Source organism: Prionailurus bengalensis, chromosome B4 (genome assembly GCF_016509475.1).
Source record: "Prionailurus bengalensis isolate Pbe53 chromosome B4, Fcat_Pben_1.1_paternal_pri, whole genome shotgun sequence".
Classification (NCBI taxonomy): Eukaryota; Metazoa; Chordata; class Mammalia; order Carnivora; family Felidae; genus Prionailurus; species Prionailurus bengalensis.
The window spans coordinates 31205310-31222201 of record NC_057358.1 but is presented as its reverse complement, the minus strand read 5'-3'; the positions used below and the strand labels follow the sequence as shown (position 1 = coordinate 31222201).

The following is a 16892-nucleotide window of genomic DNA, read 5'->3' as shown; positions in this document are numbered from 1 at the left end:
GTAAATGACATTTTCGTGAAAAAAAAGAATCTGAACCTAAGTTTCCCTTTGATTGTATTCTATTTTGCAAAAAGTTTGTTAGAAACATGAGACTTGTTTGTATCAGCTCAACTCATTCAGTTTTCCTTCATTAATGATCTTGCTACCAGCTAGGTGCTTGAGTGTGCCTTGCTGAATGAATCCCATCTTGTCTATCTTCCAGTAGCTTACAATGTACCAGTAGGATAGATAGGGTATATATATAAGTAACAATTGTAGGGGAGCGAGATAAATGGCCACAGAACAAACAACAATTACTGTGAACATTTAAAAGAGGAAGCTATCTATTTGGCTTTTTCCCTGGAAAGCTTGTGTAGGACACAGCAAAAAGATCTATATCTTCCAATAGAATATATATAGGCTATTAAAAACTGTGGTGTCTTCAACTTTAATTTTGGCAGGATTCTAAATTCTAGTATCTCTATGGATATTATCTCTAAATATTAGGATTATGAAAGAAGACCCAAGCTTTGGACAGGCAAAGATTCATAAAAATTTTAACATGATTATCATATATAATTTATGTGAACTATCAAGTCAGTCACAGCACCAGAAGTAGGTGAAGATTCATGTTCCTTGTACTCTGCCATATAATGTTTGCCTCTTGTCCCAGGGTATCTAGACTGTCCTTCCCGTCAGTCAAGAAATTAGTGCTCTAGACCAAGTGACACTAATAATTTTTGCTTTTTTATCTCCCTATTGGTCTCTTTGAAGAACTTTTAAGTCCATTCAGGCTTTTCTTTCAACCTGCCATTTGAGCCCATGTTAAGAGGTGACTGATGTTATTTGAGCTGCCACTGGCTTTGTCCTATTTGTTTTCAAATGGAAATAGTGGCAACAAATTAGTTGCATTTGGGAGACCTAACAAGATTTTGAAATTCAGAATATTAGGAACTATCAGATTCAGATGCCAAGAACAGAAACTTTCCTATTTTTCTTCACAAATGCACAATGTGGTGAGGTTCACCTTTCTTCGTTACCTGCGCTTTCACAGAGAGATAGATGGGCTTTGCCATCCGCAGTGTACCGGCTGGCTTCAAACAGAAAACCGAAATAGCCAAAGCTATTCACAAATACACGCTCATCTATGTTCCATACTGCGATATCCACTGAACCATCAGGCGAGCTCTGTTTGAAGCATTTCTAAGCGTGGAGAGAAGTACACGGTTTGTTTCGGAAACATAATCCTGACAAGCCGGAAACAATTTCTTACGTTTATTGAAAGGATCCATTTCTACACATCATTTATACCGTTGTGCTTTTTGTGTTGGTGTTATTTTCAAATGTATTAATAACGATTTAATGCACTCCTTTATCAGGAAGTCTTTGTAAATATAGTACCAGCATTAAAGCAGTAGGGCATTGTGCATAGTAGAAATATTACATGTGTAATGATTTGCATTCTTAATGTTCCAGAACCCTGGGGTTATTAGTAAAACGATTGGAGAAAGGTGGTAAAGCTGAACAAGAAAACCTTTTTCATGAGAATGATTGCATTGTCAGGATTAATGATGGCGACCTTCGAAATAGAAGATTTGAACAGTAAGTGTATGCCGGCTATTCTGTTCTTTCGTGCTTTCGGCACGAGACAGTGTAGCGCATTGAAACACTTCTAGCCACGTCTGTGCCTCTGTCCTTATCCTGGAGAGAAGTATTTTCTGCCGTTATCTAGCTTTTAAAAATTTAATCAAACTCCAGGTAATTACTACTATTAGACTGTATTTCAAAATGCCCTCTGACTGATAGAGTGCTTCTTAAAATAATGTGGGTCCGATTTTGACTTCACAATTTTTCTACTTCCTCACCTTTTGGAAAATTTGCCAGTGTGCTAGTTTTTATTATCCTTTAACTCACATTTCCAACTTTGTTGCACATCGTGACTCTGCGTATGGATAAGCGGAGAGAGCTCCTGTGAGCACAGTGTGGTCCACTCAGATTTTCTTTATCCTGATTCAAGTCCTCGTTCAATTAAAAAGATGACAGTTGTCCAGGTCTTATAAAAAACAAGGCAGGAGTGAGCAGAAATCAGAAGGACGTGGTGTATGTTCTGAGTCGGGAACCAGTGAGAGTTGGAGCAGTTTCTCAGGCTGGTGACAGAACTGCACTGGGACCAAAACTTTTCATATTTTGAGTCACATCGGTGTTCTTGAGATCTTTGCATACACAGAGTTGAATTAATTTTGCTGATAATGGATAGTTGCTCCCTATAGTTTTCTAAGTGTATTTATAAGTATATTCATTTCTTCAAAAACTCAAGTCATCCCCTTTGATTTATTTTTTAAATGTATTGGATAACATCGTAGAGACAACATTCTATTTAATTTCTATTCCTATCGCAAGTATAACACCTCTGTTGTGCTTAAAATTATTATTTAATGATTTGTGATTGAGATTATAGTACTTTATCTGCAGTTGTAGACAGTTGTGTCATTTTTAGTTTGAGAATGAGAAATTTATATTTGGAGAAACAGCTATTCTTTTATCAGAGCTTACAAACTTGATTGATAAATGGGATATTAGAATTTTGTTTTTCAGTTTCAACGAAGTCTATCAGTTCTTGTTGCTTAATTAGTGTACTTAATTAAGCTCATAATATCTCCTAGTCTGCCAGTCTCCTTTTGCTAATTTTCCATTCTTTCTCAAACCCAGAGCACAACATATGTTTCGCCAAGCTATGCGTACCCCCATCATTTGGTTCCATGTGGTTCCTGCAGCAAATAAAGAGCAGTATGAACAACTATCCCAAAGTGAGAAGAACAATTACTATTCAAGCCGCTTTAGTCCGGACAGCCAGTATATCGAGAACAGGAGTGCGAACAGTGCAGGCCTTCAGGCCCTGCAGAGAACACCCCGACTGAACCACCCGCCCGAGCAGATAGACCCTCATCCCAGACTACTACCTCAGAGCACACACCCCTCCGGAAAACCGCCCTCAGCTCCAGCTCCGGCAACCCAAAATGTATTTAGTACCAATGTAAGCAGTGGTTACAACACCAAAAAAATAGGCAAGAGGCTTAACATCCAGCTGAAGAAAGGTATGAACCTCCTTGTTTTGTTTTATGGAATTTATTTTTAAAATCAACCCATTATTCTGTGAAAGAACTGATATAATGACTTAAAAATATTTAAAATTGTATTTCTTATGCTTTTGAGGTTCATTTTGGTATTTCAGAATTAACATACAACGTTCAGAGAATAAAGTCTTAAAAGTAAGCTTGTGTGAAGAAGGTAGCAGTAAAACTTTTTGGTAACAGAGGTAATTGCTTTGAGGATATTACTATTAAACCCAAAACAATAACGAGGAATTGCCTGTTTAGATGACCCCCTTCGATATTCAGATACAGCTCTCAAAGAAGACTTTAGAGCTCCTCCATTTCAACCCGATCATTTTGGCAAGGGCAAGTGATTGATTGGTTTGGAGCTGTAGCAGTTCGTGGTAGAAAGTAGGTTCACCAAGCAGGTAGTTCCATTGGCTCCTTGTCTCCTACTTTTCCAGAATATTGAACTACTTCCCTTTCTTAGGGTGACAAGGGAAATTTTAATGAGCCTTGCCAACTCTTTATTACATACATCTTACATCTATTAATTTATTTAAGTATCCATTCCATAGTCTATGCATCTTTTTATATAGGAAGCATACTTTTCCATTTTGTTCTTCTCAAACACTCAGAGCTGACTAGTAGGCTTGATTTTCTGATTTCCAAACACTGTCCCCTTGAGGCACCAAGGTACACTTTTGCTGTTAATCATTCGTTTTAGCTGGACATTTTGATGTATTTTTAAATCATGTCTTTCAAAATGATGTCATAAAGAATATTTTTCTTTTTGTGAGCTCAACCAACTCCTACAGTCGGATGGAAATGAATCCAAGAGATATTGAGTGATTTCCTTAAGTCACATGGCTGTTGGCAGCAGATTCTTACTAGAACATTTTCCATATCCTGACATTTAGACCATTCTTCTTTCCAATTGGAGCAGGGTTTACAAGGTTGTAAACTCTGAGATTCCTGTTTCCTTTCTAATCATATTCTTTCATTGAACTTTATGTGAACCACAAACTCCTTATTTCTGGTTACTGACTTTTAAGCTCCAGATACCTGGTTGACATGATCAGGAATTGACAGCTTTACTCCACTTTGAAACCTCTTACAAATGCAGAGTTATATCCGCATAAACCCCGTTTAGCTTTGTTAATTCCTGAATGAGATAAATATCAGATCCTGTCTTACTTTTCCTCTACTCAAATGACAGGCCCTGTTTTTTAAGCAAAAACAGGTTAAGAAACACAAATGGAATTGTATAAAAGATAAAATTCTGCCTGGGATCTCTCAACAAAGGGAAAATATTTTACTTGGCTCTTGTCATAAAGATATCAGTTTATAAATACCATTGCCCTTGTACACTGACAGGCATATTCGTTTAGTTAATTACAGTTTTTCACACAATTGTATATTAACAACTTATGAAACAATATGAACTTTTAGATAAAGTGAAATTTTATTTGCCACTAAAAGAAGCATTCCTTTGAACACAAAAATTAACAGTTTTATTTTAATAGCATTTAAAAAGATATGATTACATTGACACAGCTAATGGAGAAAGACTGCACTCAATCATCAAGATTAGAAAAATGGAAACAATGGTTTTCTTTGAAACGTTTTTCTGACTTTGAGGATTCTAAATGATATAGAGCCTCATGGCTCTATCTTCATTTTAATTTACTGTGAGAATGTATGACAAAAGGCTGAAACCAACTGTGACAATAGTTAGAAATACCAACTGTCAATAGTTAGAAATAATTTTATTTGAAAAATAAATTACGTTTATGATAAATGAGAGTGAAGAAAGCTGATTCTCTTCCATTAATGCTGAATACATATTTTAAAAATAATGATTGTATGAGAATTGAACATGCTTTCATTGTAGCCAGCTGCTAAGATTTTTACCAATTAGGATTGTTACATTTAACATTTTTGATGAAGTCCATCAAAAACTTAGGGTGTGTCGCTGTTAAATTTTAAACTCAGTTCAAGGTGAACTGACATGCTTTGAATGATAGTTCTTCATAAACTGAGTTCAATTCTATTTACTAAAAAGACAGGCCTTCATTTTAATGATTCTTTGGCATAATTTAGGAACCCTGTCATATAACATGACAAAATAGGATAGCCCTTTATGTACTTGCTTCCATAATTATGATTTCTTAATATTTATTGCCATTTTGCCATTCTCAAGTACCCTGCTCTTTTGTAGAAATTAGCTTTTTAATAAAGTCAGAGGAGAAGGTCAGTAATCTGTTTCAGTCAGTGCAAAATGTTTTGTTGGCTTTGCTAAATGAAAATTGATATCTATTTATCTTTCTTTTAAAGGTCATTGCCTGGACTTTTAGCTTACAGATTTAGGGGTTATTGCTGATATTTTAATAGTATTGAGGTTCATGTAACAGTCAGTCTTTGTAGTTCATACAAATTAATATTGCGAAAGGAGAATAATTTAGAATTCTTTCTTAATAAATGTTATTGCAAGTCATTAGAGTTTCATGAAAGCCAGAGACATATGGAAACATCCCAGAAGAATAATTAGGAAAATTTCATATAGACAAGATGCCATTCAAGTCTTCAGCACGTAAGACTCAAAAATTAACAGTCCAGGCACATTGTTAAAGTGATTTCAGACTTGATGTAAATGAATGTTTTATAAGAACTTGAAAACATGTAGGGTAGGTTTTGTTACAGGTATAACAACAGAATGTAATTTTTTCCCCTTCATTTCAGCTTTGTTTCTTCTTTAAGCCACATTTTCATTCACAGTTACTAACTCAAATCATTTACTTACAGATTTATACTCTTGCTTATGGTTCCGTATTGAGTGTTGCACCAAGTTAGTGTATTCTTCTGCAGATTATTCACCTTTATGTAGCTCTTTATTCTTCCCACATGAGCAGTATTTCTCCTAGTACCATTTTGACTGAAATGGAAACCAATATCCTAAAAAGTAACTTTTTATTTTTTAATGTTTTAATATATTTCCTTATTTATTTTGAGACAGAGAGAGAGTGTGTGCCAGCAAGTGCAAGTAGGAAAGGGGCAGGGAGAGAGAGACAATTCCAAGCAGGATCCACACTGTCAGGGAAAAGCCCAACGTGAGGCTCCATCTCAGGAATAATGAGATCATGACCTGAGCTAAAATCAAGAGTTGGGCACTTAACTGACTAAGCCACCCGGGTGCTCCCAGACTAACTTTAAAAAGTTCTGGTTTTGGTGCCTGGGTGGCTCGGTTACGCATCTGACTTTGGCTCAGGTCATGATCTCACGGTTTGTTGGTTCGAGCCCTGCATCAGGCTCTGTGCTAACAGCTTGGAGCCTGGAGCCTGCTTTGGATTCTATGTCTCCCTCTCTCTCTGCCCCTCCCCTGTTTGTTCTCTGTCTATCTCTCAAACAAAAAAATGAATAAACATTAAAAAAAAATTAAAGGGGCGCCTGGGTGGCTTAGTCGGTTAAGTGTCTGACTTCAGCTCAGGTCATGATCTTGCGGTTAATGAGTTTGAGTCCCACATCGGGCTCTGTGCTGACAGCTCAGAGCCTGGAGCCTGCTTTGGATTCTGTGTCTCCCTCCCTCTCTGCTCCTCCCCAACTCGCTTGCTCGCTTGCTCTCAAAAAAATGAATAAACATTAATAAAACATTTAAAAAGCTCAGGTAGAAATTAATCATTATTAGAAGTGTTATAAAAATTGTGTGATTCATTAGAAATTTGTTGTAGTCTTTACATTTTTTCTTGGCTCATTTTGGCTTGTTTTCTGTTGATTCTAGTAACTATAACCCTTTTTCTGCACTGCATTGCCCTTATGAGTGCCTATCAAGAAAGCTGCTTGAAGAACCTAGAATTTAAATTCTACGGAATGTTGCAGTAATTTATAAAGGCCTTGTTAATTTCAGTACTTTTTATTTTATTTTATTTTATTTTATTTTATTTTATTTTATTTTATTTTATTTTATTTTATTTTATTTTATTTTATTTTATTTTATTTTTTAAAGTTCATTTATTTTTGAGAGAGACAAAGCATGAGCTGGGGAGGGGCAGAGAGAGAGACACAGAATCTGAAGCAGTCTCCAGGCTCTGAGCTGTAAGCACAGAGCCCAGTGCGGAGCTCGAACTCACGAGCCGTGAGAGCATGACCTGAGCCGAAGTCAGACACACAACTGACTGAGCCATCAGGCACCCCTCAGTACTTTTACACATAATATGATGATCTGTAGACTTGCTAACTATGATCAGAGATGGGGTCTTCACTGGATAATTTGCCTTTGTATTTTATTTTAAAAATTTTACTGATTAATTGATCGAGAATGTGTAGGGTGAGATTTAGGTGAACAAATGTAGGTCCTGTCAGTAAATTGTTGTAATTACAGTTTTGGGAGGTTCTGATATCTGTATCTAGTAAAACTTCTCTTTTCCCTATTTCTTTTCCATCTCCTGATCATTTTCTCTTTCCTTGCTTCATCTCCTACCCTTTAAATCTGGATACCAGTATTGCACAATAATGATTGATTTTGGGGGTACTGTGGATTGTGTCAGAATTTTTTTCCACATGGAGAGTTAAATTTATTTCACACGAAACATTCAGGCCAGTTTAAAATGTTTAGCTGTGGTATTTGTATATTACCTTTCATTTACCTTGGACTAGATTCACATTTCTTCTTAGATTAAAGAATTTTGAAGTATAAACCATTTAAAGCTTCCATAATTTAGTCTACTTTGAAAAAGCTATTAAAATCTTTATGGTATTAAAAGCAATGTAGGCCCCTGTGAACACTACAAAATGTCAAGTTTAGGTAGAGAATAACAAATCCTTTATGTGCCATACACCTGTGAAATTCAAGGTATCTCATTTTATTTCTTTTGTTGTTGTTATATGTTTAGGTACAGAAGGTTTGGGATTCAGCATCACTTCCCGAGATGTAACAATAGGTGGCTCAGCTCCAATTTATGTGAAAAACATCCTCCCCAGGGGGGCCGCCATCCAGGACGGCAGACTCAAGGCAGGAGATAGACTTATAGAGGTGAGTGACCTTCTAAAAGTCAAAAGTGCTGCGAGTGTTAAAAAGTTCCATTTTTTTTTTTTTTAATTTTTTTTTTTCAACGTTTTATTTATTTTTGGGACAGAGAGAGACAGAGCATGAACAGGGGAGGGGCAGAGAGAGAGGGAGACACAGAATTGGAAACAGGCTCCAGGCTCTGAGCCATCAGCCCAGAGCCCAACGCGGGGCTTGAACTCACAGACCGCGAGATCGTGACCTGGCTGAAGTCGGACGCTTAACCGACTGCGCCACCCAGGCGCCCCAAAAAGTTCCATTTTTAAGGGTCAGTTCATTTGTCACATTTTCATAAATATGAAAATAAATTCTATATTTTAACAGAAGTACGCATCATGAAACAGTGAATTTCTGCTTTACTTCTACTTTTTTCTATGTTATTTGATGAGAAATATCTTTTCATTGAATTTGCTCATAAATTTTTAGTTACTCAGACATTTGGTTTATGAGATAACATTTGTCATTATGTAAGTACAGTGTCTGTTAGGTTATATTTCTAGATGGCTTTAAATTTATGTCTGGTAATATAGAAATGATATCTAGTTTGTAATCAGAACACAGACAAATGTAATAAATGAAAACAGTGTGTCTTGATGAGTGGAAATTTTGAAATGGCAGCATGGAGAATGAATTGAGACATAAAATCAAATGTCAGAAAGAAAATAGTTTTTCAGAATTTCCTCTTCTGTACCTCAGGAGTTTCAGTTCATCGGTCTTTGAGACCATCTTAGACATACGTAAACATACATAGAAATTTCTGTGTGTGTGATCATTTGTATATATAGAAATAAAAGGAAGAAAGGTTGAAAAAATCTTACTAGTCATTTTTCTTAGTGTTTTCTTCCGAGAACTTAGTCTGTATTCTTAGCAGCATATATTGTGTTTCCTAATTTTAACTAGTATTCAAACGCTAATGTTAAGAGGACATTTTTATTGCATTACCTTTTCTTCTTTACTCATAACTTCATATGTAGTTTCGAATTCTGCAGATTGAGGTTTCTTGAAAAGTAATTGAGCAAAGGATTGCCTTTCAGATTTTTCTATGTCCACATTTTGGGCCTAGATTTCTTAAATCTTACTTCTTTCCTGGTCGTATTGTTCATGTGACACCATTTTTTAAAGGGGCACTGATACAATCTAAATAAAAGGAAAAGTCTGGGTATGAATTATATTTAGAGTGTTGTTTCCAGAAAGGACCACTTGTCCTTGGGGCGTAAACTGAGTAGTATTAGTCCAAATTTGCATTTGTAGCTTTTTTTAATTAGTAGGAAGCTCACACAGGACTTGAATCTAGTCATCTTTGCCTCTGAGTGTCAAAAATGTGTGTCCTGCACCAGCCCCACTTCCTTCCTTCCTTCCTTCCTTCCTTCCTTCCTTCCTTCCTTCCTTCCTTCCTCCCTTCCTTCCCTTCCCTTCCCTTCCCTTCCCTTCCCTTCCCTTCCCTTCCCTTCCCTTCCCTTCCCTTCCCTTCCTTCCCTTCCTTCCCTTCCTTCCCTTCCTTCCCTTCCTTCCCTTCCTTCCCTTCTTTCCCTTCTTTCCCTTCCTTCCCTTCCTTCCCTTCCTTCGCTTTCTTGCTTGCTTTCTTTGCTCACATAATTGCTTTACTCTCAACACATCACAAAGGCAGTATTTCTATTTTTGAACATTGGGAAGAACCTCCAACCTGTATTTCTTTAGAGTTAGGTTTTATTTTCTGTAGCTGTCAGCTTTCTTTGAAACTGCATTTTCAAACATTTTAAGCCTAACTTTCCACGATTTGTACTTGTAGCTATACAATATCAACAATCTTTTGAGCAGTTTTTCTGAGCATCTGGAAATTGGAACGCATATCTTAAAAAAAATAGTATCAAATCAGTAATTTTTTTATTACCTGGAAATTTTTCCTTTCTTTAAACCTATTATTCTTAAATCTTTCACGCATTCACTTACTAGCATACATTGAGTGGTGGTAGATTGTGTTTGGTGGAGAGGGAAAGATTCCAAAACATATTTTAACTACAAGGATATTTTGATATTACAATTTAAATAATATACTTTGTTGCCTTTGACAAAATTTTATTTTTGTCTAAAGTGAATACTGAATAGTTTTTAAAAGAAATTTTCACTTTTATTTCTTTTAAGTGTATACTGCTATCTGATAATGTTACACTTCTTAAAGATCAAAATGATGAGATTCCTCAGGAATTGGCTATTTTAAATCTCTTTGTTTTGGTAGAATTCTCTTAAACCATTGAAAAATATTGAAGTATTGCTACCTCAAACTATTGCTACCCCTTCAAAAATGTTATTATCATTCTGCATTCTTCCTTAATGCTTGCCTTTAGGGATAAAAAGTTATCTTCATAGTTTTCAGTAAAATTTCATTGAAAGTTATACCAAAAAATTTTAGTGTGGTTTTACTATCCCCTATAACCTTGTTATTTTCTTATAAGAAAATCTATGATACACAAGGCCATCGAGATATCTCAGTTCAAAGCCAGTAAGTTTTGTGTTAACATGATAATTTGGATATAGTGCTTGTTTATTGCTTGTTACGTGTTAGTGCTCTGGTAGCTGTGGCTTTTGGTTTATTAAAGAGCACTAAGAGATTTACTGCTTCCTGGCTCACTTCTAGATACCTAGTTTATATTTCTTTGTTAACCACAACAGCCTGGTGGCTAGCAGATCATGGAAGAATTTACCATGAAATGAATTGTGCTCCATCATAGACATGATTGGTTCTACGATGTGTGTCTTTTCTTCTGTCTTACGTTTGCATAGGATTGCAGCTGAAAACTTTTTATTTGTTTTAGGTAAATGGAGTTGATTTAGCAGGCAAATCCCAAGAGGAAGTTGTTTCCCTGTTGAGAAGCACCAAGATGGAAGGGACCGTGAGCCTTCTGGTCTTTCGCCAAGAAGATGCCTTCCACCCAAGGGAACTGGTGTGTAAATTTAGAGCAGATGAATGATTTCTGATGAACATGAGCCAGGGATCTGGGCTAGCCACCTGATGGCCCATGTTTACTAAGACATTTTCCAAGTAGTGTATATGTTTTATATATCTTTCAGCCCTAACTGAATATAAGCATTTTTTTCTTATATTCTTTTTAGTTTTGGAAATAGACATTCACAATTTTGAATGTAGGGGTCTTTAAAAATCAAATTACATGGATATTTTCTAGGACAGCACATGTTTATTTCTGAACGCTTTCAGATGGACTGATTGAATACAGAGATGTTGATTATTTCATAACTGTCACTTCAAAGGCTGGTGTTGAAAACGTGCCATCTTCTCCACTACATATGACAAATTTTCATATTTCAGATTTCATAATGCATTTAGCTAAACCAAATAAAGCTTCTTGCTTACTATTGTATGAAAAGAGTACCTTAAAGTATTATTGTTGAAAGTAAGGAGTCCTGAGTGGCACTGAGTCCCATGGCCATCAATTACTAATATAGACCTTATTTGGAATGACACAGAAACAAAAAGGCATTTGTTTGCTATTTATTTCATTTTTTATATGTGTATCAATATGTCTAAATTCAAGAGGTATTTACATAGTATTGGTGTGAATGAAATATGTATACTAAACTGACATAGTTTGAATGTTTTTCTGCAAAAAGTGCCAGGTTTCATTTATTGTGTAAAAACAACATAATTGGAGGAATCACTTTTATCTTTTGATGTGGTAAGAAAATTGTTTTATTTCTGGGACAAGTGGTATTTTAAATATTTCAAAACAGATTTGAGTTGGGCCATATTAGAACATTTGACATCTCTTTCAGTTAGTTCTTAGGCTGTCTGCAACAATTAATCTGTATCTATTGGAGTGTCAAGGTTTAAGGGGGCCCAGTTCCCAAATATGCCCTGTCTCTTATGGCATAAGAGCCTTAAGTCTCTTATGCTAATATTTCAAGTATGGATGTGTCTGGGTTATTAAAACTTTCTTTTTATCATAAGCCAGATATATTTCAGTGTAGGAATACTACATCCCCAGGTTACCCAAATTTACTGTGATTTCATGGAATTTCAGATTGTGATAGGGCTGAAAACTGAACACTTGTGTTTTAAGTAGATTTTGAAAATTATAAAAATGTCTTTATTTCTATTTTAAAATGTTGAATGCATTATTTCTGAATTTAAATTCAGTTTTCCATTTTCCCCCCACTGTTATCCAATTTTGTGCTTAAAATGCCACCTGATCCTAAATCTGGAGATGTCTCTATTAAATTGTAAATGAGCACTTAAAAAAAATACTAGGCTTTAGCTGTGATTTGCTGAAGCTTTAATTCTTCCTCGGTACATCTTAGCCTGTGTAATAGTTAGCATCATCAGATTGCCAAAGCTCAAACACCACTCTTCAGCGGGCCCTTCTCAGACTTAGTGCCAACAGGCAGCCAGCTTAAGGTTATTCAGGTTCTTCTTGTCCAATTTTGATCTTCCAGGCTTCTGTTTTCCCCTTCTGCTGCTTATTTTTTTTTTTTCTCTTGGTTATTTAATTTATTGCTTGTGAGCTTTTCATTAAGGAGTGAGCCAGTAGGCCGTCAGTCTATTATTCATGTTGCAGCTGCTTTTTAAGATTTCAAAGAATATAATTCTGAAAAACTTAAAGTGGGGGATTGCATTTAAAATGATCTTTGAATCCAATTAACAAAACTCTTTTCCTCTGTTTGGGGTGTCTGTGTTTAAATTCTGTGTCTAAAACAAAATACTTTTATCAATATGTGCCTTTTTTAAAAAATAAATCAACCTTTTAAATATCTATCTAATTAAAGCAACTCTATAATATATGAAACACATCACATTTGTAACCGGTGTAGTATTTATCATATAATACTTGTGGTTCAGACTGTTATTATCTGGTCTAGCTATCAAATTAAAATATACCTCATAACTTTGACGTAGTTGGGAAATGCAAAAAACAGAATTAGAAACAGTGCCACGAATAGAGAGGCAGTCTGGTGAGATTTGTTTTCTTCCAAATAATAAATTCATGATATACTGTGAGTGAGGGAGTCAGAATTTACATCTAGGAAAATGTCTTAACACACACGCACACACACACACAAGATAATATAACTGTATCACATGCACACACACACACACATACACACACACATACATATAAGATAATATAATCACATCAGTGAAAGTTTGGAAGACAGTAATACATCAGCCATAATATAATCACCCGCCTTATATTTTGTGGAATTTAAGAACCAGCAAAATTTCCTGTAGAGTCAAGCTTTGTGTCCCTGTGTGTTGAAGATGGCTTCGGTCAGTCTGTATTTATATTTTTCTTCAATTCTTCTAGAATGCAGAGCCAAGCCAGATGCAGATTCCAAAAGAAACGGTAAGAGCTTTGTCTTTTGCAGGATGCAGAGATGTTGAAGAGATAAATGGAACTAACTTCTGACTAATTAAATATGAAGTTACTTGTCCTCCCTCTTCCTCACTCACAATAGATTACTACATAGATTCATTAAATTCCCAACTGGTCTCATCTTAAGGTGACTTATTGTTAATACCCTAGATGGATAATGTTTCATGATTTCCTTTGGGTAAACAGGGTTAGAACAGAGAGAGACATTAGAATAGTTTGCTGTTCACCTTCACAATAAGAGGGACCAAAATTTGGTAAGTGTAGTAGTTTGACATACATATAAAAGTCTTCATGAGTTGTGACATGTTATATTTTCAGTGGCTACAAAGTAAAAACATAAATAAAAAAGAAGACTTGATTCAGGCACAGAAAAAATAGGGAGGGCTGAAAGCACAATAAAAGTATCATAAACAGAAAAAATAAAGTGATACATCTGTAATTAGGCTAAACATATTAGTTGTCATATTAACTTATAGCCATTACAAGTATTTTACTTATAAGTTAATGTAGCATATTATAACAGGTAATTTCTCTTAATAAAAGTAACCACTCACAGCTTAGATTAAAATGCAAACCTAGTTCTATTCTGTTAAAGAGACAAATCTTAATACGACCTGGAAATAAAGGAGTAAGTTGAGTTCTAGCAGGCAATGCTAATGTAATGAAAGTAGGGATTGCCATATCAGCCTTTTCAGTCTCTGAAAGTATGGTTTTTAGTGTGGTTGCACGGCATGGGGTAAAAAGATAGGATGTTTTATATTGACACATAACATCCAGTAGAAATTCTAACAGTCATGATGCTTTATACATCAAACAACATGGCATAAAAGCGTATCATTCCCAAATTCTTCTAAGTACAAAGAAAATTTAACAAAACCATATCTCCAGTGGATGATGCTAGTGTGTATTTTTCAAAACTGTCATATTAGGTAGAAAAAAAAATAAGAGTGTGAAGAATTTGAATAACATAGTTAACAGGTTTGGTTTCTCTTTACATACTCATAAACAGATAACTTTGAATCTAATAAACAAAATGTTATTTTAAAATATTCTATAATCACAATCATTGTTAACAAGTCAGACCTTGGAGGAAAATCAGTAAACAACCTTGAAAATATTACACATTCAGAAATATGAGTGATAGAAAATTTATAGTCATAGTTTTTTATTCATAAAATCAGTTGGTCAGTGATAACTAATCAAAATCACAATGGTATTTGTGTATGAATATGGTGGGAGTAGGTGGAAAGGGTAGGGGAAATTGGACAGATTGATTTTAAAGAATTTCAACTGGGCACAAGTGTGATCTGTACTATTTCATAGGCAATAATGACGGCAAAATGTACTGTAGAGCTAAAATTCTTAAGATAGCATGATATTTGTTACAGGAATAGACAAAGAGAACATTTGAACACATTAGCAAAATAGAAACAGACCTGATGTATATGTTAAAGGTGGTATTTCAAAATAGTGGTAAACTATGGTTTATTTCATGCTTTAAAAAATTGGCTATTCACTTTAAAAAGTTACATTTTTTTTCTCACCATACACCAAAGTAAATCCCAGTTGGTTATGAAATTAAACCTTAAACAATATTAAAAATCATTTAAAAGTATGTGAAAAATCTCTGTTAACTTTGGGTACTGAATGTTTGTCCAAGCAGGGCAAAACCAAAATGTCATTAGATAAATAGATTTATTTGTGTGTTTATGTGTGTGTGTGTGTGTGTGTGTGTGCGCGCGCGCACACGCGTGCGCGGGCGTGTGTGCGTGTGTGTAACTTTTGTATAGCAGTAACCATACCATGAAATAGTGAAAAGGTAAATGCCAAACAGGGGAAGTATTTTGCAATGTGACCATCGGTAAATAACCACCCCTTTATTGTTAGAATCTTCTTACAGAGCTTTTAGCAAAACAGAATGATTTCACACATAAAGTTCAGTTAACCCTTGAATGAGGGTTTGAACGGCGTGGGTCCATGTATATGTGGATTTTTTTTTTTTTATAAATATGGTGCAGTACTGTAAACGTATTTTTTCTTCCTTATGATTTATTTAATAGTATTTTCTTTTCTCTAGTTTACTTTATTGTAAGAATACGGTGTATAATACATATCACAAAATAGGTGTTAATCGACCGTTTCTGTTATCGGTAAGGCTTCTGGTCATCAGTAAGCTATTGGTGAAGTTTTTGGGGAATCAAAAGTTATATGAGGATTTTCTAGTGTGTTGGGGCAGGGGGGAGTTGGGGGCATTGCCCATAATCACCACCTGTTAAGGTCTAGGACAGTGTGAGACAAAATCTTGCTGTAAGCTGTAAAGATAGACATATTCTCTGAAAACATTTAGGTAGTCCTGGTGGGGAAATTGATGATTAGTCTTGACCTTTTCAATCACTAAAGGGAAGAAGTGACATGGGCTTTCAATGGAGTATTCCACTGAGAATTCCAAGGTCCATTTCATTCCACTTCTCACCCACTAGCCTTGTGTGTTCAGGAGAAAATTTGCCCAGCAAATGACAATCCAATCACTAACAAAAGAAGTTATATGCATATGTATGTGGTTCTGATTTCTGATTACAATGGAAATTTTTTCTAATGAGGGTTTTCTGAACTGAGTCAGAAATCCCAGTTTTTTTTCTAAATATTTTCTTTTCCGTTTCTTGGTGTTTTGTTGTTGTTGTTTATTTGTTTTGTTTTTAATGTGTCCTCTCACATCTGTGCCTTTGTTCCTGCTCTTACTATGTATATAATATAATACCATTTTGGGTTTTTAAAGGCTTCATGTTACATTTATAACTTAAAAAAAATTGACTTCCTGGGCCTCTGCTTCTCTTTGCACCTTTTGAGGGCAAGTCATTAAATTCATTCAAGTCTTGAAATTCTCTGATATTTGTTATTTAAACTTTTATGTAATTGTACACACCTCGAGAATAGATAGGTCCTAAAACTCAATTAATCGTTTGTTCGTTGATTATTACAATGACCCATAACTGATGTAGTCTGAGAAATTGAAAATATGTCATTAAGGTATGTTGAGTAAGTTCAGTGACTACTAGACCTCTTGAGTTGATGAGATATAAGTTTTCTGTACGTCTTCTAAATATCATCTTAATTAATGAGAGCAGCAGATTGTCTTCTAAATATCATCTTAATTAATGAGACCAGCAGATTGTAGCCAGGGTGCAATGGTACTAGAACATGTAGCTCTTGGGTCCCAAATACACCAGGTTCAGACGCTTGCTCCTGACAAAATCCAGAGGCAGAGAGACGGCTGGAGGTGAAACAAGAGAGGGTTTTATTTCAGTGAGGCCAACACCAGGAAGACAGTAGGCTAATATCTCAAAGATTGTCTCCAAAGTGCTGAATATACTTCTAGGTTTATATAAGGAAAAT

At 35.3% G+C, this 16892-nt stretch overlaps 1 protein-coding gene across 21 annotated transcripts in view; it reads left to right on the top strand.

The window, feature by feature from the left end:
• PARD3 (par-3 family cell polarity regulator) overlaps positions 1-16892 on the top strand; it is a 674219-nt gene that overhangs the window by 399973 nt on the left and 257354 nt on the right. For 15 of the 21 annotated variants that reach the window (XM_043563582.1, XM_043563576.1, XM_043563585.1 and 12 more), the window contains 5 exons: positions 1456-1581; positions 2689-3074; positions 7961-8100; positions 10926-11054; positions 13431-13469. In XM_043563582.1, coding sequence (XP_043419517.1) covers positions 1456-1581; positions 2689-3074; positions 7961-8100; positions 10926-11054; positions 13431-13469 — 820 coding nt within the window. The remainder of the gene's footprint in view (positions 1-1455; positions 1582-2688; positions 3075-7960; positions 8101-10925; positions 11055-13430; positions 13470-16892) is intronic. The other 6 variants (XM_043563584.1, XM_043563583.1, XM_043563571.1 and 3 more) reach the window with 1 other exon arrangement.